The 24,131-nt window shown below is 39.1% G+C and overlaps 1 protein-coding gene across 4 annotated transcripts in view; it reads left to right on the top strand.

The window, feature by feature from the left end:
- The window catches only part of LOC117402861 (all trans-polyprenyl-diphosphate synthase PDSS2-like), a 44,402-nt gene that overhangs the window by 7,310 nt on the left and 12,961 nt on the right, over nt 1-24,131 (top strand). For all 4 annotated transcript variants that reach the window (XM_059024642.1, XM_059024640.1, XM_059024644.1 and 1 more), the window contains exon 2: nt 17,662-17,860. In XM_059024642.1, coding sequence (XP_058880625.1) covers nt 17,771-17,860 — 90 coding nt within the window. In that variant the 5' untranslated portion in view covers nt 17,662-17,770. The remainder of the gene's footprint in view (nt 1-17,661; nt 17,861-24,131) is intronic.

Here is a 24,131-nt window from a genome sequence, read left to right as displayed (position 1 = left end):
GAAGACTCAGAGACAGAAAGTGCAGTGAAACCAAAATATTTTAATTAACAAAACACAAATAAAAAGGCACGATGGCCAACCAAAAAGACAAACACAAAACAGGCTTTAAACAAACCAAAAAAAAAACCTCTCTCTCTCTCTCTCTCTCTCTCTCTCTCTCTCTCTCTCTCTCTCTCTCTCTCTCTCTCTCTCTCTCTCTCTCTCTCTCTCTCTCTCTCTCTCTCTCTCTCTCTCTCTCTCTCTCTCTCTCTCTCTCTCTCTCTCTCTCTCTCTCTCTCTCTCTCTCTCTCTCTCTCTCTCTCTCTCGTCTTCTCTCTGTTACAAACACTCTCCCACTAACATACCCAACCACTCCCTTTTATACAGGTGCCTGGGCTAATTGGGCAATTCGCACCTCATTAGCCCAGGCACATTCCACACATTCCACACATACTCACTGAACCACACCCCAAACTCACTCACATCCACTCTAAACAATACAAAAAACACAGAACCACCACAAAATAGGCTGCACCCCATCACAGTGGTTAAAGAAACAGCCTTGTAACCAGGAGGTCTCCAGTTCAAATCCCACCACAGCCACTGACTCATTGTGTGACCCTGAGCAAGTCACTTCACCTCCTTGTGCTCCGTCTTTCGGGTGAGACGTAATTGTAAGTGACTGCAGCTGATGCATAGTTCACACACCCTAGTCTCTGTAAGTCGCCTTGGATAAAGGCGCCTGCTAAATAAACGAATAATAATGATGGTGTTTTTTTTCAACTGCTGCTTTCCCATTCAAAATTCATTCAGGGAGGCATTTAAATAATCTCTGCCTGGTAAGATTGGGGGGAGGGGGGGGAGCGATTTCATTCACCTGCCTTATCATTTGTTGTATCATTTGCAGGGCGAGGCAGCAGACACTGCTTGACATACTTTATATAAACGTAGAAGCTGTGGGTTTGAGTCAAAATACAGCAGCTATATTCTCAACAAGGGACATGGCAGTCTCTACTAGTTTCCTGCAAACACTTATTCATAAATCTGATCTAAGACTAGTACAGTAAGTGAGCAGTCGTCTAAATATTTGCCTGCTTGTTTCTGGTTTGTTTTCAGGTTATGTGATAGTGGCACAAAGACAGTGCAATCCAGTGGGCTGATGTTTTACTTACATACTCCACAATACAATAAACACCAGGTCATTTTGGCAGTATTTTGTGTTGCCTGCTTTGTTACCCAGATTGACATGCTTTCTTCTGTGAGCAGGTCAGCCTACTTTTAAACGAACAAAGAAGTTTATTAATTTGCTGGCATGTAAAAGTACCTCAAGTCTTGTGAGTTTGTTTTGGTACCCGAGTATCTGCTGCAATGGCTGTCTGCTTAATAATAAACAATCACGTTTGAACACATTGATTTCCTCAAGTGCTGTTGTGGGATAAACTGTACGTCTGTGTTAGCTATACAGAATTAATCTTGTCCAGGAACAAAGAAGTACATAGTCTGTAGGTAAGCAATATTTCTCACACTTAACCGCATCATGTGTATGATTGATAACCTTGTTGTTTATGGCAAAGTACAGAGTCTTGCATAAACATTATTAATCTGTCTGTTCTTGCCTGCATGCCACACTGGTAGCCATTGACAAGTTGCTACAGGATCCATTTTGCAAGGGGATTAAACTTTTTTACAGATTTAGTTTTTCTTACAGTGCTCTCCTCTATGTAAAACCAGACTATAGCTGTTCTCCAAAAAGTTCTTGATCTTCATCATTGGTACAGTAGCTGGCAAATCCTGTAGTGTTACTGTAGGTAAACCTGTGCCTGCATAGTATACTCCATGCAAAAAAAAAATGTCCTATTGATGTGCTGTCAAAGCTGCTTGTAACAGCTGCTCAGGGAGTCTAAAAGTTGTTATGTAGTTTACAATCCAGGTTAACATGGCTTATATACTGTATGTATGGGGTTCTGATACCAGAACTGCCAATTAGGGTATTGTGAATGCTGTTTAAAAGAATAGTAAGCCGGCCAACGATATGAAAAGCAAACACCTAACAGAGCTGGTCATTTTACAACACTTTATTTCTGTCTGGGGAAAAAAAAAACTCACGGAGGTTCATATTTCAAAGATTTAAATGACGATCAATTGAATAGATCTAAGCTTAAAGGATCAGAAGATATTGATCATGTTTAACATACAGTACTGTATCAATACCAAACTGCAAGATCTTTTCAGAGTTAAAACATGTTACAACAGCGAGTGAACCTTAATGAAAGTGTACAGTAAAGAAAGGGTTTGTGTTCTATTCCTATTACTGTGTGGTCCTATTACAGTATGATACTATGGTAGTGTTGCAGATCGTATTGCATGTGTGCATTTGTTGAACTGCAAGAAACTTGCTAAGTACAGTAAATGCCTTTGAGATGAGAGTGTGTACAACTTCAGTACGAAGTGATTGAATTAACATTCAAGGTTGGTTAGTTGTTTTTCCGAAGATACTTGTTATGTGAACTGTGTCAGTGGGAGGTGTAATTTGCAGTGTGTTAACGGACAGTCGGGGACAGCTCTCAAGTAGGTGGTGAGACTCCCCTGTCTATGTAGTTTAATGATGGCCATGATTCATAGCTCAGACTTTTCCCAAGAGGTCTGGATTAAAACTGTCCAAATTAACTGCTCCTTAGGGTTGCATTGGCTTGATATTTGCACTTGCAGTGTACACTGATTTCAAAATGTAAAACATCTTAACCTACAGTACAGTGTTTTCTGTTGTAGTCCACGGTCACTGTGGAATAGCCTAGACTCGAACCGGCGACGTCCAGGCTATAGAGCGCATCCTACACTCTAGCGAGTGCTTTTACTGGATGTGCCACTCGGGAGCCCAATCTGTTTACTCTTTAATAAAAATAGAAGTTATTTAGCCACGCTCCACACTCGCAGTCCAACTCTATTATATGTGTAGAGTGTACTGCTGTATTTATATACAACTTAAAAAGATGTCCAGCTGTATTCATATTCTAACCATTACCAACCTTCATTTAGTCCATTGTCATTTTCATTGAAAAGAGGGAAAAGGTTGATGAAGAGAATGCCATTGAGTGGCTGAGGTACGTGGCTGATTGTGATGTCACCATTTTGAATTGACTTTGCAGTTGAATGGAATTCCGAGAGGTGCCTCTTTTTTTTTTTTTTTTTTTTTAAAGCAGGCAACGTCAACGATGCTGATACAGAGAATGCTGCACAGTAAATACTGAAAATGGTACAGTTGATGTGTCTTGCTGTGAGCAGTGCTGAAATAAAGCTCCTTCATTATACTAAAGGAGTACTTTATCAGACACAACAAGCAGACTAATACTAGTCAAAATGTCCCCGAGTGAAGTGCCACATACTTTAAAACCAATTGAAAACCATGAGGTTACAGTTTGTTACCAAGTAAGCAACAGAACCTCGCAGTATTTCAAACACAACTACAGCAAGCCCCGACTGGCTCGTGTGATGTGGGAGTACTGTAGCTCTTTACTGTAAGTTAACAAATTATATTTTTATTCAAACAACTTGGCTGCAGTTTGTCCTGTCTGATTTTAAATCTAGTGCCTGCATTGCTGATGTAAAGTCATTTCTTCTTCTAATTGATTAATGACAATGAGCTTTATATTTATTGCAGCTTGTGCACACATTGCATTTACTGTGACCAATTACAGTATTATCAACAGAGCATTTGCATTAATTCATATGAGACTGAGTAAATGAGCTCTAATTTCTTAACTGAAAATACAGAATTATGGGATCAATATTTTATATGAAAAAATGATATATTTCCTTTTTATTGGATTGAGCCTAAATGTATTCAGTATTCAGTGCCAATGTGCTGAATAAATTAAGCATTTTCTTTACAGGGAAATGTAAAATCTGCTTGGATTTACTTTACAATATATTTTAGAATGACAAAATGGCTATGAAGTAGACCGGGCAGTTCAGGTCCTCATACAAGATGTACAACAAAGGTCTATTTAAGATAACTTGGAATACATTTCAAGCAGCTGCAGTACCTCTGAATTCTCTTGCCGTTACTCCACTTGAACAAGTACTTAGAGCCTGTAGGCAGTTACCATGCCTCTCCATCAGAGGTCAAGGGAACACAAAATATCAGCAAATACTGAGCTTTTACCTCACTTTAGGCAGCATCACAGTATAAATTATTCTTGACTAGAAACATTAATAATGGTTAGGAGCTGTGTTTTTCTTTTTTTTTTTTAAATTACAAGGACCACTAATGTATAACCCTCATTTTGGTTTGCTTAAATCAATTATATGCAGTACTGCTGGTGTGTAACAGAAAAAAAAATACATTTCTTATTAAGGAGTGTGAATTAAATTAAGAGTATCTCATCGAGAGAGAGCAAGGGGTTATTTTTTCTGCATTTCATTTACATGAGATTATTTAGCAATATGTAATTGTGTCGTGACTGCAAGGCTATTGGTTTACCCTCGGGTATCCTGATAATTTGAAAGCATTATGAGAGTTAAGAGGCTGTGCTTTTCAGAGCTGTGTCATTAAACCCTAAATGCTAAAGTATAAGAGGTTCTAACAATATACAACTTATTCATTTTCTAACCGTTACCAACCTTCATTTAGTCCATTGTCATTTTCATTGAAAAGAGGGAAAAGGTTGATGAAGAGAATACCATTGAGGTATTTTTTAATAATTTGAACAGTGTGTGCACTGTCCATCGTAATTCAAGAGAATGTACCTTTATTTGCTGGATGGTATTGATCTGGTGAAGCCGGAACTTTTGTCTACTTGACTTGGCATTCTTGTGTTGAGTACACTACATTCAAACTCCCCATCGCTTTGATTGCCTACAGTATTGTTGCCTAGAAGACCATTTCTGAAAGAGTTAGCGAAGGGGAAACTCAATGCATCTGCTGGCAGCTATCCAATGCTGAGGCAGTGACCCCTCCTTTTTAATTAGCTGTATTAGTCAACGTGATATCATCTGCAATCTGCACAGATTTGTTATTTTAACCGGAATGAACAGCTGTAATGTACATGGCAAGCTACCCAACAAACCGTGTTTCTAACCAATATACAGTAAAGTTGACAAGATTCAAATGAAGTCATGAGAAAAATATATTTCAGAACAGCCCTTTCAGACATCATTGATTTATCACTGGCACGGTTTTAATTAGTACTGCATATGTGTCTTTAAAGTAATCCTTGTAGCCCTGCCCTCGCCATCAGACTTGTGATGGCTACGGCTGGCTTGAAAATTACATATTCTCAAAAGTGTTATTCATGGAGGGCATTTTATACAGGTTACCAAAGTACTATGCCACAGAAAAAGAGCTGAAGAAAAGCATCAAATTATTCTTTTTGGTTTTACTGGTCTTGTATCACCATGAAGCATGAAGAGTGATGTTGCAGGGCTTAACCCAGAATTCTAGTGTTGCCAAGGCTTGTTGGTGATATCAAAGTCCAAGTGTGTGACCTTTTTTTCTCCCAAACCAAGGATAGGTTAAAACCTGTTGCAAACAGCAATGCATATGATGCCACATTCTTTTACTCAAATTGACCTGACATCTGAATATACAGTACCAAAGGTGAATTAGTTGTACCGTAGGTATTTTGGTAGGCTACCGCTGTAAGGGTTCACAAGAACATAAGAAAAATGAAAATGTCACCAACAAGTTGTTGCTTCAAAAGCCTTCAGGTGCACAACGGACAGTTTCAGTGCCGTTTAAATATGACCTTTTAAAATGTAGGCTCATTGTGTTGCACGGCAGTGTGCTGTGTGTTTTAATAGGCCCAGTCCACAAACAGTGCCAGCGATGTGTGTTTCTGTCCTCGGGGTTTGTCTATGACAGCAGGAACAGTCTCCAGGTGAGGGGCTTGGTTGTGCTGCTGATGTCCAAAGCGGCAGGCCCCAACATGGCAGCAGAGGCCTGTCTGCAACAGGGCATGGTGATTGGAATTTACCCCAGGTAACGTTAACTTGGTGTGTTTTAAAATAGCTACTCAAGAGCTAAAAAAAAAAAAAAAAAACCTAAGCTACAAGCATTTCAATCAGTCTTTGTCAATGTTGTCTTATTAACATATAGTCACATTTCGTCTAAATTTTAAAACTTCTGTACAGTGTGTGTTATCACTGAGTGTTTAATGTTATGAAAAGATCATGTTGTTGTTTTAAATAGATATTTTGTTTCCAGTTTAAAAAAATGGCTTATTTCATGGCATTTCACAGCCTAAAAATAGGTATTTCAAGATATTTTTACGATTTTAAATACAGTTATTAAAGCAGAAAAAAAGATTTATCACATTCAAATTTGATAATTTTTGTTGTTAAACTAAAGAATTTCCTAAATATTTAAATGCTTACCTGAAAAACAGTAAATGCTAAATTGTATAATAGAGTATTTGGTTTTTTCTGTCTGCCTTTTAAAGACATTCTGTTTTCCCCATCAGTGAGTTATCAAACAAAATAAAAACATAAATACATGTAAAAATAACAACAGACACGTGACATGTCCCCTTCTTGTACTGGACAGATGCAGCTTTTTCATTGAAGACATTTTAAAGAAATCGGAAACAAACTAAACTGGCTGCCAGGTTCCTAAATGCAGTGTAACATGGAGTGCAAACATTTGCTGTATTTATTTTTAAGTGGTAAAATAATGTGTGTTTTTTTAAAGGCTACAGATGAAAGATTGTATTTCAGTTATGCAAAGCTGTCTTCCTTGTACAGGTCATTATTATTATTTCATTTCCTAATTTTTGTTATCAACAGCGATATGAGCAGATTATTTAACGTTATCATTTCATAGTAAAATGATCGGATTAAATGGCACATGCACATCTAATGCAGCATCTGGTGTGCAGTGATGTGGCTGCTAGAGTAAACCTGTGATGAACAGATAGTGAAGAATTCAAAAGGTTAACATTGGCGATCAGACCTGAGATTTTATTTGAGTCTTTGCAAACAATAAAAAAAGAAAAAAGGTACGCAGTTATTATTAGAAGGGAGAGAGTATAGAATTTTATTTTAAAATGAGAAACAAAAAACACTTGAAAAAAAGTATATAATATGGTCAAGCTCATCCAAAGGGACACTGGATTGTCAGATCAATGTACTGTAACATGGCTGCTGCATCCGAATATCATGACTGAGGCAGTTCTGCCTGTAATACTTAATATCTTTCTAGATAGCAAAGGATGCTGCCCGGAGACAGTCTCTATCCATCATTTGAGGGGCAGGGACTGGTTTGAAATGCACCATATGGAAAACTCCTCCCATGTCCAAATGACAGTTTCTTAGTCCAGTTTAGCTCTTCACCAATGTCAAAAGCAATATCATTTTTTTGGCAAGTTTAACTGCTTTTTTTACTTTACAAAGTTATTGCTACATATCCATTCTGTTCAGGAAAAAAGTAACATGTCTAAAGTGGGCTAGACAGATTTTAAAGATACAGTGCTCACAATCCTGTTCAGTTTTACACTGAGATGCGGTTTTATTATTGGTATCCAGTCGGCACAAGGTCAGAATTAAACTGCATCATGAAGCACAGTATGTGTGCTGGCTGGTACAGTTGCAATTTGGAATAACAGCTAAGTCACTGACGTGACCCAGAGGGATATCAATTCTGAGCTGCCACAAATTCCCCCAAATCATTAAGGAAACTATCCAGAGACGAGTCAGAAAAAAAATGAAGTCCAATTCTTTGCAGCCGGACATCAGCATGCTGTTCGATTTAATGAGGCTGAGCTAGTCTGATCCAGAGGCGCTCCTAATGAAGAGGCTTCGTTATTTTCATTAGCCACTCGGACACTGACTTGTCATTCTGGACCTCAGCCCCTGTCTTGAGCCCTGCTTAACAATTCATGTGACGCTGGAGAGACCGTGATTTTAAAAAGCTATTATTCTTCCGCTGAAAAGCAGCAAATGCACATTGTGCCCAGGGCTAGGTTAAAGGTGTTCCTTCATGACTAGCCGAAATAAATACGCACATGCAGCCGTGAACCAAGCCTCGTGTCTTGGTACAGTTGGTCTGGTTAGTTCAGTTTGACAAGTGGGTTCCCAATTATTTTGAAACTTTAAGACAAATAAAACCATTCTCCCAGAAATGTTGACATGAGGGTTGGTCCTCCTGAGTATCCATATTACAGCTGTCAAAGGCAAATGATTGGAGAGTTTATTCAGCTACTGAAGCTAAATAATACTTTTTGGGTGCTGCAGTAACAGACATTGGGAGCTATTCAATTGATCTAAAGAGCGGCGGATCTAAATACCGCCGTTGCTTAAATACTTCATTAGGACTCAACATGTCATTTTACACACTTTAAAAAATATATATAAAGACATTCAACAGAATCACGCACACTGTTACAAAAGTCCTACTGTTTTAATAAATAAAATGATGGCTGTATTTTCATCCGCTGCTGTTTAGCTCAATTGAATAGACCACATTACACTCCATGACACTCTGTTTTGTTATTTTTGTACATTATATTCTGTTACTCTTGGAAATACAGGGTTGGTGAAGTCTAGATGCCACACTGGAGTTCTGATAGTTTCACCACAGAGCAGTGAAGCTTGTCAAATCGGGGCACCAAATGATGGGAAACAAGTCAAGTAGACAAATGTTTCAGCTTGTGCCTTTATCAGTGACCTCTGCTATCGAAAAGTAAGCAAAGTAACTTCAGGGTTATATTAGTTATGATTTTTTTTTTTTAAATACAACTAGTTTCAGTCATAGCTGAAAGTCAGGAGAATGTTTCAGTGAGTACATTATAATACTGTCTGTCTGTCTCGTAATGTGAGAAATCATATTGCATCTGTATGTCCGTCCATACATTATGTGTAGATTGTGTTTGACTGAAAAACATGCAACGCAAGTGGTACCAAACACACTAAAACATGACTTTCTATGCATGGGTCTTGGCAAGGAATGATTCTGTAACATGACCTGTGACACAGAGTGCTGCTATTCAGGCAAATGCAATCTGAACATGCTGTGCGATTTTTGTACAAAGGAAATCAGGTAGTTTTATTAAGCTAAGACACCTGCTTTTATTAAACTTCCACACACCATTAAACCAGTGAAGCTAATGAAGCACAGCAACACTGAACAGCTTGCTGTAGTAACTAATGAAATAAACAAATTATGTCTTTTTAAAATTGTTTTGCATAAAATTGCAAAATCCAGATTTGTCAGTGCAGATGATTTTGGTAAACCTGTCTGCTGAAACAAAAATATCTCTGTCTAAAAAAAAATAAATAAATAACCATGTGTGCTTTTTGTGTTTGTTTGGTTTAATAAATAAATAAATAAATAAACATCCTTAAGGACATATACAGTCGATAGGGAACAGATGAGAACATGGTAGAACGTGACTAAAATATACCAGTGCTTTTGAATGTCCTCCTAAACTCTTGTAAGAGATAGGTAGTTGATGGCTTAGATCTCCCTCGACAGGGAATCACAGTTTGATACAAGGGAGCTTTAGAATTGATGCCACAGCCATGTAGACGACTGGAGGTATTCTTTTGTAGTTTTCAGAAGGGTGAGTTGAGGAAGAAGTGCAGCGTCAGTCGCAGTCTGTAGACAGATCATCCAGAGTCGCAGTCTGTAGACAGATCATCCAGTCACAGTCTGTAGACAGATCATCCAGAGTCGCAGTCTGTAGACAGATCATCCAGTCACAGTCTGTAGACAGATCATCCAGAGTCGCAGTCTGTAGACAGATCATCCAGAGTCGCAGTCTGTAGACAGATCATCCAGAGTCGCAGTCTGTAGACAGATCATCCAGAGTCACAGTCTGTAGACAGATCATCCAGAGTCGCAGTCTGTAGACAGATCATCCAGAGTCGCAGTCTGTAGACAGATCATCCAGAGTCGCAGTCTGTAGACAGATCATCCAGAGTCGCAGTCTGTAGACAGATCATCCAGAGTCGCAGTCTGTAGACAGATCATCCAGAGTCGCAGTCTGTAGACAGATCATCCAGAGTCACAGTATGTAGACAGATCATCCAGAGTCGCAGTCTGTAGACAGATCATCCAGAGTCGCAGTCTGTAGACAGATCATCCAGAGTCGCAGTCTATAGACAGATCATCCAGTCACAGTCTGTAGACAGATCATCCAGAGTCGCAGTCTGTAGACAGATCATCCAGAGTCGCAGTCTGTAGACAGATCATCCAGAGTCGCAGTCTGTAGACAGATCATCCAGAGTCACAGTCTGTAGACAGATCATCCAGAGTCGCAGTCTGTAGACAGATCATCCAGAGTCGCAGTCTGTAGACAGATAATCCAGAGTCACAGTCTGTAGACAGATCATCCAGAGTCGCAGTCTATAGACAGATCATCCAGTCACAGTCTGTAGACAGATCATCCAGAGTCACAGTCTGTAGACAGATCATCCAGAGTCGCAGTCTGTAGACAGATCATCCAGAGTCGCAGTCTGTAGACAGATCATCCAGAGTCGCAGTCTAGACAGATCATCCAGAGTCGCAGTCTGTAGACAGATCATCCAGAGTCGCAGTCTGTAGACAGATCATCCAGAGTCGCAGTCTGTAGACAGATCATCCAGAGTCGCAGTCTATAGACAGATCATCCAGTCACAGTCTGTAGACAGATCATCCAGAGTCACAGTCTGTAGACAGATCATCCAGAGTCGCAGTCTGTAGACAGATCATCCAGTCACAGTCTGTAGACAGATCATCCAGAGTCACAGTCTGTAGACAGATCATCCAGAGTCGCAGTCTGTAGACAGATCATCCAGAGTCGCAGTCTGTAGACAGATCATCCAGTCACAGTCTGTAGACAGATCATCCAGAGTCGCAGTCTGTAGACAGATCATCCAGTCACAGTCTGTAGACAGATCATCCAGAGTCGCAGTCTGTAGACAGATCATCCAGAGTCACAGTCTGTAGACAGATCATCCAATAGAAATGTTCATCCAGTCCGCCACAAATGTGTGTAAATGGCAAGTTGAGTGGTACCCAGTTACTTTCTGACTTTCCTCCCTATGACTTTAAAAGAGGATGCAAGAGACCACTGCTACAGGCGCCGGTTTCTCATTTGCATAGCTTAAAAGTGCAGCCAAGTAGTTACAAGAATTCAATATTATATTTGGCACAGTTTGGATCGTGTCAATGACTTCTTTATTACTTAGGCTGTGGTTGCAGGGGAATCGAGGCATGAGGTGTCATTCTTATTAGAAGCTATTATAAGTGACCAGTTGATCTTTGTTTTCTTTCCTGGGACACACCCATGCAGTCTTCTCATTGCCTGCCCAACAGGAAGTGACTGAGTTCTTCCAGGCCCTGGACAGTCGCTTCATGCACACATTTTTCTGTGACGACATTGCTCGCTTTGGAACTACTGTACTACCCCTCCCTGCCTGCCTGTCAGCCACTCCCCTCAGCATTGCTGTTTCCCTGCTGGCACCCGCTAATGACACCAGACATCCTTTTTTGGAATATAGTATAAGGGCACCATGTTTCTCATCGCTTATTTTTTGACAGAATGCTGTTTTATAATGCAGAGATTTAAAGTGACAGAAAAAAAAACAGTTGAAAATGCGTGGGATACATTAGGCTACAGTTTATGTGGTTATCTGTAGTAAGTTATGGTTTTTGACATGTGTTTCAAGGACTGGCCTAAGATTTTTTTTCCATTTTAATATTTGTATTATTTTTATTTTTAGTTGTACTAATAAAATAGTCACTAGCCTGTATAAAGGAACAGTCAGCAATTTTGATCAACAAATATGTTTTTTTTTTTTTTTAATTATCATTGGCAGATGTATACATTTTTGTGTACCCAAAATGTTTTCTGATCCTGGAAAGAAAAAAAAAAAAAGCTCCATTAAATTAAGCCAGCCTGAGTTGTAAAATACAGCCAAATGTACTTAACTCTTCAGGTGGGACATCATACTTTAATGATGTGGTTTGATTGTTCTGTCTTTGTCTATATCCCAAAGTGTGCAGCCTTGGTACGTTCCCTTTCTGGCTTGATTATTTTGCAAGCCCTTTATGTCTTTGTCATCTGTGGGCTGTTGGGGACAATTAATCAAGTTAGGGTTCTTAGCCCAGTATGTATTGATGTTGCAGGATTGGACTCTGACTTAACCCTATTGTTTTGTGCACTTATTAAATTAGCAGTTTAATTTTCAAAGCTGTGTTATATAATATGTAAATTAGAAATAGCTAAAACTGCTACATCAGAATGCAATCTATATAAATTAAATTATGATATTATAGATCAAGTCCAAATAGGATCCTAACGGTATCGATTGCATTTTTAAATCTGTTAAGTGAGTCATCTTGTAAGTGATATTCTTTTTTTTTTTTTTTCCTCCCAATTTGGAATGGCCAATTATATTTTAGGCTCAGCTCACTGCTACCACCCCTGCGCTGACTCGGGAGGGCGAAGACGAACACACGCTGTCCTCTGAAGCGTGTGCCGTCAGCCGACCGCTTTTTTTCACACTGCAGACTCACCATGCAGCCACCCAAGAGCTACAGCGTTGGAGGACAACGCAGCTCTCGGGCAGCTTACAGGCAAGCCCGCAGGCGCCCAGCCAGACTACAGGGGTCGCTGGTGCGCGGTGAGCCGAGGACACCCTGACCGACCTAAACCCTCCCTCCCCCTGGGCGTCGCTCGGCCAATTGTGCACCGCCCCCTGGGAGCTCCCGTCCACGGTCGGCTGTGGAATAGCCTGGTCTCGAACCGGCGACATCCAGACTATATTATTATTATTATTATTATTATTATTATTATTTATTTCTTAGCAGACGCCCTTATCCAGGGCGACTTACAATCGTAAGCAAAAACATATAAAACATATATATAAAGCACATCCTGCACTCCACGCGGAGCGCCTTTACCGGATACACCACTCGGGAGCCCCTTTGTAATTGAAATTCTAAATGTACATTTCCTTATCATAGTATGATAAATGCCAACAGGAAAATATAAACCAGGGATGGAAATAAGACTACCATTGCATAGATGTTTGATCCAATCCTGGTTTTGCTTTGAGTTTATTAAGACACACCTTAGCTTGTTACCTGCACTGTTACTAAGGTCATAGTAAAACCTGGAATGGGTGAAACGGCTTTGCAATAGGAGTCTTATTTCCATCACTGTAAACAAGTTTGAGTTAATCTTGATTTCTCTCCTACGACTTCAGTCAATAAGCATAGTATCCTCTGTCCGAAACAGATAATAGATTCATTTTATTTTTCTATTTAATTTCCTCCCCCGTCGTTTTGACAGCACTCTTACACAATAAGGTAGCGCTGCAACTTGTATACAGATATTATTCTTGTGTCGATGTAATTAGTATGGTTATTGCACAGTCTGAACTCAGGCTTCGGTATACCTGGAGTGCAACTCGCATTCATAGTGGGCATGTGTTCACAACATCAAAACCGCAGTCAGACTTTTCAGCTGACTGGAGGCTGGTTTTAGGTGAGCATAGATCATGCCAGCCTCTCTGCTTAAGGACAGTGATTCTGAATTTCTTTAAGGGAGTGTGGTACTTCTGTGGGTATTGTGGTGTATATTATTGGTGTTTTTATTTATTTTTATTTATTTGTTTTCAGCGTGGTATTTTGAAAGTTTTTCTCTTTTTTTTGGTATTTAAAGTTGTGTAAGTAAGAATGTCTAGACTTGCTAGAACTTAACATCAATCCAACAAGGCATTAAGATGTAAAAGTCTTCAGAGAAACATCCACACAAGAAAACATTTAAAAAAAAAAATACAGCAAGTGTATGGCGGTACTGCTACTGTAGGACGCATACAACCAAGAAAAACCTACTATACAAAATTCATGTTATTGTTCTTGAATCTTCTGGGAAAAAAAAAATTCAGTTCTTGTATTGATATTAAATGCTACAGATTATATCGCAAATGCATTAACTGAGAAAGAATGAAAAAATGTGCCAAGCTATCCCTGGGTTTCTAATGAGTGCTGATTAATTTCCCAATTCCCATTACCTCTACCACACTCATTTAAACAGGCACCCTCACTGTGACCGCTAGCTTTCTGAGTATGGCTCATTATCATTTGATGTGATGTGTATTGATATCTTCTGTAATTGTCACCTCCCATTTGACATGCAGCATTTGTAAAATGCATCTTGCTTGACTGGAGCCTGCTAATAGTTGTCCAGGATATGGTAATTAGCTAGCAAATAGGGTTCATGGTACATTAAGATGGCTGCTAAGTAATGTATTTTATCTGAATTGTCCATGAGTAAATGGATCCAGGGTGTTTTGAAGTGGGGAGTAATGCAGCTGATGTACATTTAGTTAAGTTGTGCAGTAAATCTAAAAACAAGTGTGTGGCTTCATTTCCAGTAGTCATTCACAGTATTAAATGTAATCAATTAGATTTCTTTAAAACATTTTGAAATAGTCTTTGTTCCTCTAAATGTTTTTTGTGTTGCCTCAAAATATTTAAATGTTGCCATTTAAAGTGGGTTATTTCACTGAATTGAAGCAGATTAAAGAATGCCAGAAGTTCCTGCACTGGGATTTGAACTCTCATTCCTCAATACCACTTCCCATTGTTCAGACCACTGAACATCAGTTTTTGGCAATTACTAGATTCACAAAAATGACAGTGTTAATCAGGCAATAAACATATATTCTCGTGTTGGTAGCATTATTAATTACTCATTTAGCAGACACTTTTATCCAAAGCGTCTTAAAGAGACTAGGGGGCGAACTATGATTCATCAACAACTGCTGCAGAGTCACTTACAATAGGGCTCCCATTTTACGTCTCATCCGAAGCATGTGAATGTGGCTTCCAATCGTTTTATGTCTCATCCGAAGCATGTGAATGTGGCTTCCAATCGTTTTACGTCTCATCCGAAGCATGTGAATGTGGCTTCCAATCGTTTTATGTCTCATCCGAAGCATGTGAATGTGGCTTCCAATCGCTTTACGTCTCATCCGAGGCATGTGAATGTGGCTTCCAATCGCTTTACGTCTCATCCGAGGCATGTGAATGTGGCTTCCAATCGTTTTACGTCTCATCCGAAGCATGTGAATGTAGCTTCCAATCGCTTTACGTCTCATCTGAAGCATACTGAATGTGGCTTCCAGTAGTTTCAGGTCTGGTGATCTAATTTGAATTTCTAAAGCTTGGGGCATAATGAGAAAAAAAACCCCAAAAGGCTTAAGATATACCCAGAGGACTTTCTGAAACCCCCATCTTTCTCCTTCATCTATGACTTCTGGCAGCATCCGGTGCAGTAGAAGCTTATAAGGAAGCTTTTGGCAAACCTTTGAATTAAAACGGCACTTAAGTACTGGGAGCTGTATAAAACAATCCACAAAGATGGCATCTGGTGGTACTAAGTTGCTATGCAACCGGAATCGGCTGCTATTTATAGTAGTGCACCCGTCCCAGCCATTTCTATAGGTGGTACAAAAGAAGAGAGAGGGTTAAACTGTGTATTGTCTTAGACTGAAACCCTCTGAGGTCAAACCTGGCATAGCTAGTGCAGCAAAAGCTGGGTATCTGGATCAGAATTGCAAGAGGTAAGAGCTAAAATGACACTGTGTATTGCAGTTTGATACCAGTGATGTCTTGTACTGCTTGATAACTCGACAGGGCTCACCAAGCCCCTTTTCATCTGTAAACCCTTAGAATTCCCAATAGATTCTGTATTCAGAACAGTTTTTAATGAGGTATGTATTCTGTGAGTTTAAATGCAATTCCCCTCACTGTTCTTAACCTGTCGGTTTTTGATTTCTCAAGGGAACCATTAAAATTCATTAAGAGACTTTTGACAGCTTTATCTTGGATTTTCAGTGACTTTTGTCAGATGAAGACAGTAGCTGGTATTACCATGCTGTAAGTCTTAATCGAGTGTTGGTGTCTTTAATGGTGCTTTTTTATTTTTGCTTTTTTTTTTTTTAAGGGGAATCTGATTTATGTAACAAATGAAAATACAGCTTTAGTAGGCGATTCTCTAACAAATGTTCTTCTGTGGTTTAACCGTTCGTGGCTGCATTGGAAGCTGGTCGTACTTAAAACCCTAGTGGGCTCGATATAGAGACAAGACTGTCATTAGCACTCTTGAAGCAGCAGAGGTCAAAGAGGTGGATCTGATCTTTCCTGAATATTAATGGCTACCTTCAGCTGGGGAAATGAGGCGTCACTGAAGATAGCTGCTCAACGCTAGGGATGCCTATATGTCCCAGAATCTTTTGCTGCAATGTGACACCACCAAGCTATCTTCTTTTTTTTTTTGTTAATCCAAGAGCTCCTGATTAGTATTCTGATCATGCATCTTGTCTCATCAGCCCAGACCTTCAAATGCTGATTGGCTGCCCATTTCAGCGACGGAATTAATATGAACATTCCCTGCATGGCCTGCTCGGGTCGTGGCCAATGCAATGCAAGTCCCATTTTGAGAACCCAGAGCCCCCTTCTTTCTCTCAATCTATTGTTTGCTGGAAAAGATTGGGGGTCTATTTTATTTTATTCTGTGCCTTAAAAAAAGTCTACTGCTCTACTATAAACCTGCTTTCATGGTTTTCTTATTATGTAACATGGATAGTACTGTACAGAAATTGGGCTGCAGGATATTGGTGTCAAAGTTGTATTGCATGACACATGGCTGAGTGTCAGAACCCTTTTTTTCACTTCAAAATGTCCCATTTTATTTTGTGTGTGTGTCATTTATGAAAGCTTCTCGGCCTCCTGTTGGCAGCTGGGGGTTTAAAGAAGCAATATTGAATTTGTGCTGATCTTTTTCATAGGTGTTCCTTGCTTTAATATCTTTGCATTTGTCATCCTCCATGTCCTGTAAATAATTACTGATGGGGATGGTAAATCCCAAGCTAATAACTAAGGCATCTTATTGGCAGTGATTGAGTGGAAAAGCTCACTCTTCTCAATGTGCAGAGAGCCTACCTATTATAAATAGCCCATATGTTGAAACTGCAGGAATTCTTGAACAAGATGCGTCTTGAACCAGAAAACTTTGCTCCTTCTGCAAAAAATGAAAAATTTAAATCAAAATTATTGGCAGGAGAAAAAAATAGGCTTTAGGAAAACAGCTGTTTCACAAAGTCCCTGCTACAACCATTTTGAAAAAAATTTTCATCGAAGAGGTGTGTTTGTTTTAAACCAAATGATGCTTAAAGAAATTTTTTTTTAAATATCAATGTTATCCGGTAAAGGTACTCTGCGTGGAGTGCAGGATGTGCCCTATAGCCTGGATGTCGCCGGTTCGTGTCCAGGCTATTCCATTGCCGACCTTGGACGGCGCACAATTGGCTGAGTGCCGCCCGGGTGGGTGGGGGGGTTGGGGGGAGGAGGATTAGGTCAGTCAGGGTGTCCTCGGCTCACCACGCACCAGTGACCCCTGTAGTCTGGCCGGGCACCTGCGGGCATGCCAACGCTGTAGCTCCGAGGTGGCAGCATGGTGAGTCTACAGTGTGAAAAGAAGCGGTCGGCTGACGGCACACGCTCCCGAGTCAGTGCACAGGTGGTAGCGGTGAGCCGAGCTTAAATAATAATTGGATATTCTAAATTGGGAGAAAATAAGAAAAAATAATTGCCTACTACTAAATTTAAAACAAACAAATAAATAAATATCAAAGTTACCAAAAAGCCTAATTGTGACTTAATTGGCATCGGTGTACGCTCTCTTTCTATTGTAGCCAGTGGAATCTAGCCGAGATAACCGAATTGATCCACACTGCTTTCCTGGTGCATCGTGGGATAGTGAACCTAAAGGAGTGGACCAATTCTGATGGCCCACTGAAGGACATGCAGTTTGGAAACAAAATGGCTGTCTTAAGTGGAGACTTCCTTCTCGCCAATGCATGTACTGGTCTAGCGCAACTGAATAACACCAAGGTACTGTTCAAACCATCCTGCTGTATATTTTTCTTTCCAGGTACTTGCTATGCATGTGTTCAAGAGGGGGGTGTCCTGGTGTCAAAAGACAACGAATTGCAACAAACAGTATAAAAAGCTCATTGTGTCATTGTGTGTCACGTTATCCTTTCTGTTATGTGGCATGGAAGATGGGTTTGTTCTCATGTGTGGAATACCTGTGCTGTTTGCACTGGGGTGAAATATCACTCTTGTTGTGCTGAGTAACTAATACTTGCAGGCGCATGATAAATGATTGGAGATTCTTTGACTGGAGCCTCTGTGCACATCATTTATTTGTATACACATTTGGGGCTTGCAATTAGACAAGGGACTGGTAAGAACTGGTAATGAAATGCAAATCTGTTTTATTATTGCCAAGGGTAATATTAGCAAAGTCAATTATTTTTCCTTATGCTTTTCCCTGTAGATATTAGAGGACGGTAGACTAATTGCCCTGGGTAGCACTTTGAGTTTTAAACATCAGTTGTTTTATTATTTGCAGCTTATTTATGCTTTAGTGAAACTCAAAAAACACATGTTTGGAAATGTAAAAGGTATACAATTTCTTAAAAATCAAAAAATAATAAAAAAAGTTATTCTCCTTGCATCAGTTTGAGCTGGCTTGTAAAAGCTGTGGTGCTTGACCTCTTTTTTTATTTTTATTGGCAGTGTAGAATTCAATATGATGAGCTTACAATCCCGATGAGTCAGGCCATATGTCACTTCCTCTAGTAGAGCGACTGGGCTGGAGTAAGTTCTCTCAGCCCATGACTCATACCAGCAGAGTCCCAATTCAAGAGCTGTTTGAAGGCCATGTTCGTGAGTGATATAAACACAGTGCTCCATGAACATTCATTGAGTATTCAGTTTAGACAAGAGAAGTGTTTTTTTTTTTTTTTTTTGCCAGAGGCAGTTCATACACTGCTTTCATGCTCAACTCTTAAAAATGTCCACTGAACTTCCTATTGTCCATACCCACCCCCGGAAGCCTTGAATAAATCCATCCTATACAGACTGCTGTTCCAGGGAGAATGAGGAAACCTTACACCTGATGTATGCTTCCTTCTGAACTAAAGCCAAAAAAAACAATCCCAGTACAGCCCCTCGAACAAGAAAGATTAGGAGTGCCTGTTTTTTCCATTAGATTTGCACAAAAAACCCAAGCAGCCTGTGTTTTACGCAGCCTGTACCCTCGGGGTTGGAGTGCAGTTGTGTCAGGTAACCATGGGTTGTTATGTATGTGCTGTGTGTCATTAACAATGGCTTGCTGTGAAGGAACGATGCAAGGACTCAACAAGCTACACTAACGGAGCTGAAAACCTTCTGCATTCTGCTGCCATGTGACTAGGTATGGTCATCTGGCTTTAGGGAGGAAACAGTTCTCTTCCTCAGGGAGGGAGGTGGGTTTAGGGGACGCAGTTACATATTCCATTTCATTTAGGCTTCAGAAATGTGAAATCCTGAGGGCAAGAACTTGTATATGTTCTGTGTCCACTAGAAGGAGACATAGTGTTTGATACTACCATCGAGTGAGAGCTGAGGGAAGTAGAAGAATTATGTCAGTAACGTACACGCCACGGCTGTAAATTCTAAATTAGAGCCATCAGTGTGATGAAATACTTGATAACCATGACAGTACAGTTGAATAAGAATTGCAACGTTTCATGACAATTTCCTGATATGCAACAATATGTGTCACATTCAGACCGCTGGATGGAATGGACAGGCAGAACCTGAAAGTCTCAGTAACTTAAACTAAATAATGTCAATACCAAGTTTCATGACAATGGAATAAGCGTTTTACCAGATATATGGAGAAATCTGTGGAAGTGTGGCATAAGTATGTACGACCACGTCCACTGTGCCGTCTTCATAGAAGATGTGTAAAGCAGGCCCTAAATGGTTCAAACACTTTGGTTGTGCTCCATGTTGGATGTTGAGCTCTTGTTAGTCTAGAGTGAGACAGTAAAGCTGTATACTGTAAGATCTGAAGGGAGCTGGTACTTCAGATTTAATGTTCTCAGCGTCTGGGAAGTTAAGTTGAGGTTGTGTACCAGGCTTCAGAGAATACAGTGCTGTAGTAACTTGAGATCTTACCTACCCATAATATGCCAGTCATCTGAGCAGTAACTTCTCTCGTTCACGGGAAGATCGCATTTACCAGTGTTTTGGAATCATTTTTTTCCCAGCAAATATATTCCCAGCCCAGTATTCACTTTTATCCAGCAACTTTAATACAGCCCAGGAATTAAAATATATTTTTTATTTTTTTAAGCAATTGTATAGAAATCCCTTGCTTTGTAACTTGGAAATCAGTGGCAAATATTATAGGCCCTATTCAGAAATCTTAAGCTCATGAGTTATTTAATGAATGTTTTTCAAAGTCTGTTTTTAGGACTAGAATATGTATATTTGAGAAACTGTTCTAAACTCTTCTTAAAGATATCAATATGCAGTACATGTAATATATTTTGATTACTTGTAGTATTATTATTGTTGTTATTGTTGTTAATATTTTTATTTTGTACATTTTTGTATTAGTTTATTGATATATAATCAGTAGTAGCCTTTTACAGCCCTATAGATTATATTTGAACTCCCGTAGTTTACAGTATTATTATGTACAGCTGTAAGGCTATCAGGTTTATTATGTACAGGTCACATGGGCATCTTAACTGACTTCACCACAGTACACAAACTGGCAGTTTAATAAAAAATGATTTCAAAATATTACTGATGAAGACAGAGACATGTTGGTTGAAAATCAGGAAAATGCTGCCACAAGAAAAAAGATGAGTGATATTAATTTACTAAAAGAGTACCTAGAAGGAAATGGTGAAAACAAGGAAAATTCATCAAATACCAGTCCGAAATTTATCCTGTCAGTGAGGCGCCAAAACAGAGAAGCATTTGAGCCGCATATCCTCCGTGGTATACTGGGAAGTATAGACAGGTATTTAAAGCAACACAAATATGAAAGTTCAATTTACTACAGTAACTAAACCGACTTCACAAAAACACAAGAAAGTTTAGAGGCAAAATAAAAGCAACAAGGGAAGGGAAATGGCCATATGTGCTACTTTTTCAAGATATTGTAAATGCCTACAACTAATTATAACAGATAAAGTACACCAAAGTGTGCAATAAAAAGCCTGTCATTGTATCTCAGACTTCCAATGACATGGATAAATGAGTCGACCTTCAGTCTCATCATTTATCTTGCCACAAATAGCCCTCCATACGATTACAGGATTATTCTGCACTTTGGTGTAGTGTATTCTTTATGGTATTTACTTTAATAATCGGTCTGTAACTTGACCACCCACACGTTTGTGTGTGTGTGTGTGTGTGTATTGGCAGGATAAAGTTATTTTTCTGTGGTGCTGTGTACTGTAAAAGGAAAAGCCTAATGTAAATTTCAGAAACAAGACTGTGCCAAGCTGATTCTCTAAGTATAATGTTTCTTTTTAATGCAAACTCAGTAACAAACAGTCAATTGAGTGGAACCCTTTCGTTGGGTTATTCAGCTATATTTTTGGTTCATGATTTTGTTGCTAATCACTTTGGACATGTTTCATTTTTAACCCCTTTGGTACCACTGAAAAGTATAACTTACAATAGAAATTCACCTGGGGCTTCCTATTTTGCTATCTCAAGGTAGTTTTGGTCAAGTAAAGGGTAATCCTCTAAAAACATTTTTATTTAAGTTGTTGAAAATTACATTGCAGTTATACACTACTTCTGTAAAGCTTCAGGTTGTACTATGCTGTATTAGGGCAGCAGTGTGGAGTAGTGGTTAAGGCTCTGGACTCTTGACCAGAGGGTCGTGGGTTCAATCCCAGGTGGGGGACACGGCTGCTGTACCCTTGAGCAAGGTACTTTACCTAGATTGCTCCAGTAAAAACCCAACTGTATAAATGGGTAATTGTATGTAAAAAAAAATAATGTGATACCTGTATAATGTGAAATAATGTGATATCTTGTAACAACTGTAAGTCGCCCTGGATAAGGGCGTCTGCTAAGAAATAAATAATAATAATAATAATAATAATAGGCTTCTTGAAATGACTTAACATATGTGTTAGAACCTACTGTATTCTTGATATGATGATGATTATTAATACTGATCAATGATTGAGTTTGACATCATTTATAAGACACATATAGCCTAGTTGCATTATTATTTCATTCTCATGGTAAGCTGTCCATTCCGAATATGACAAGGTTCTGAAACGCATTCAGATTTGTTACACCTCATATTGTTCTAGTATAATATTAGTGAAAAACATACTAAAAAAGTGAAGATAACTGCCTACTGTACTGTAAATCTCTCAAATAACAGAAAATACATTGGATACATTTATGGCAACATGTTTAAATGTTATTCTTTGTGGTGTTCTATTGGTCAGTAAAAGACCCTTGTTGATTGATAATATTTTTTCCAGATCTAGAGCTGGAAGCAAAATACAGAACATAGTCATTACATATTTGGACCAGTTCCTGGTTTATATCATTTTAGAACGTTGGAGTTAGGGTTATAATAAGATTTATTTAAATCTGTTTTCAAAATCAAAGATTGTGGCCTCTCTCTTATTTTATATAATTGTACAGTTCATGCATCACGATATGTGTATTTTATAGATCCCTTTGCTGCTACCAGAATTAACAAAAAATAAATCTCACCTGGGTGTGAACAGGCAACAATAGGGGAAAGACGCTGGTATGTACTTGGTGAATGCCATTCACTGACTCATGCCAACGTGTCGCACGTCTGCATTTACTGGACAGTTCCTCAGTGAGTGTTTGTTAATGAACTCCCCTGCAGTGTTTTGGGCTGCCAGTCATTAACAAAGGGGGCCTTGAGCTCTCTTGTGTCTTCAGAGTTTTCAGTGCTCCCTTAAGTCAGAAGAAATGGCTAAAATGGGTACAGCGCTGGAGGAAGCAAACTTCCGCAGTTTAAAGAATTGACTTTTTACAACGGTTTGAAAGAGGTGCAAATTGCAGTATCACTGTATATATTTTTATTTAAACAAGCGGTAAAGTATTCGTCTTCTATAGGTTACAAATGTTATCATTGAAAAGCAAAGTAGTAAATAATCTAGATTTTAAAAAAAAAAGATAAGTTGTTTGTAAGGTAAATCATACAGGTAAATAAAATATAAAATGTAGAACAGTTCCTATATAATTGATCAACTTGATCAGACTTGTTACCATTACTTTAAGATTTGTTTTATTATATAAAATGTTATAACTAATTGGAGATTAAGGTGTGCCTGTGTACAGATCAGTGCAGACTTGTTTAGCAATGTGTACGCCATCCAAATAATGTTTTGAAGTGGTTGCCTCAAATCTATTAACCCCCAGTAAAGGAAAGCAAACCCTGCTGTCAGTCAATCCCAATCTATGGGGAAGCCAATGACAGCTGGCCACGTGCGTGTGGATATCCACGAAAGCATAAGCAGTCTTTACAGAAGGGTACAACACCACTTACAAACGCTATGCATGTCGATTAGGCCCTGACCAGAGCTGATTGATCAAATCAACAGATCGATTCCTTAGTTCTGCCGCCAGATCACTCTCTCACACTCGCACATAAACAAAATGAAAAAAAAAACTCTGTTTTCTGTTCTACTAAAACAGACTTTTAAAATGGTAGTGTTCAATGTCAGATATAGGCTTTAAACAACGGTGATAATACATAAAATGAGGACACATGTATAAACAGGTGTTGGAACAAACAATGAGTCTTCTTGAAAGCTGGCAGCTGGTTTTAGGAAGCCGAACATAACGGTGCCATAACTAGACTGATGTCTCTTCAATTGATCTAAATAAAATCTTTGTTAATTAATTATTACAATACGACCCTAAATCATCTACACATTTGTAGTGACAGGTATACACTGCAGGGACTCTCAATCACTGTTCAGTGTTTGATTATCAAAACCTAGGAACACAAAGGTGCCAGTTTAATGATGTAAACAGTGGCAGCAGCTCCATCTGCTGCTGCTGCTGCTCAGATTCATTTAATAGACAGTGCTGTGTATCTATGAAAACATCTTATTCTGACACAGCTTTAAGGAAATAAACACGGTGACGTTGGAAAGACAAGTTTTATATCTGCATGATTCAATACATGTGTTGAATAAACTGGGAGGAGAGAAAAAAACAACAACATATGCCTGAGTTATAAACCAACTGGAGAGAAAGACTGCCATTTTGTAGTAACCACTGTGAAGCCCTGGTTGGGTAG

This window comes from Acipenser ruthenus, chromosome 5 (genome assembly GCF_902713425.1).
Source record: "Acipenser ruthenus chromosome 5, fAciRut3.2 maternal haplotype, whole genome shotgun sequence".
Classification (NCBI taxonomy): domain Eukaryota; kingdom Metazoa; phylum Chordata; class Actinopteri; order Acipenseriformes; family Acipenseridae; genus Acipenser; species Acipenser ruthenus.
The sequence above is the reverse complement of the archived record's forward strand: the minus strand, read 5'-3'. Positions and strand labels throughout refer to the sequence as shown.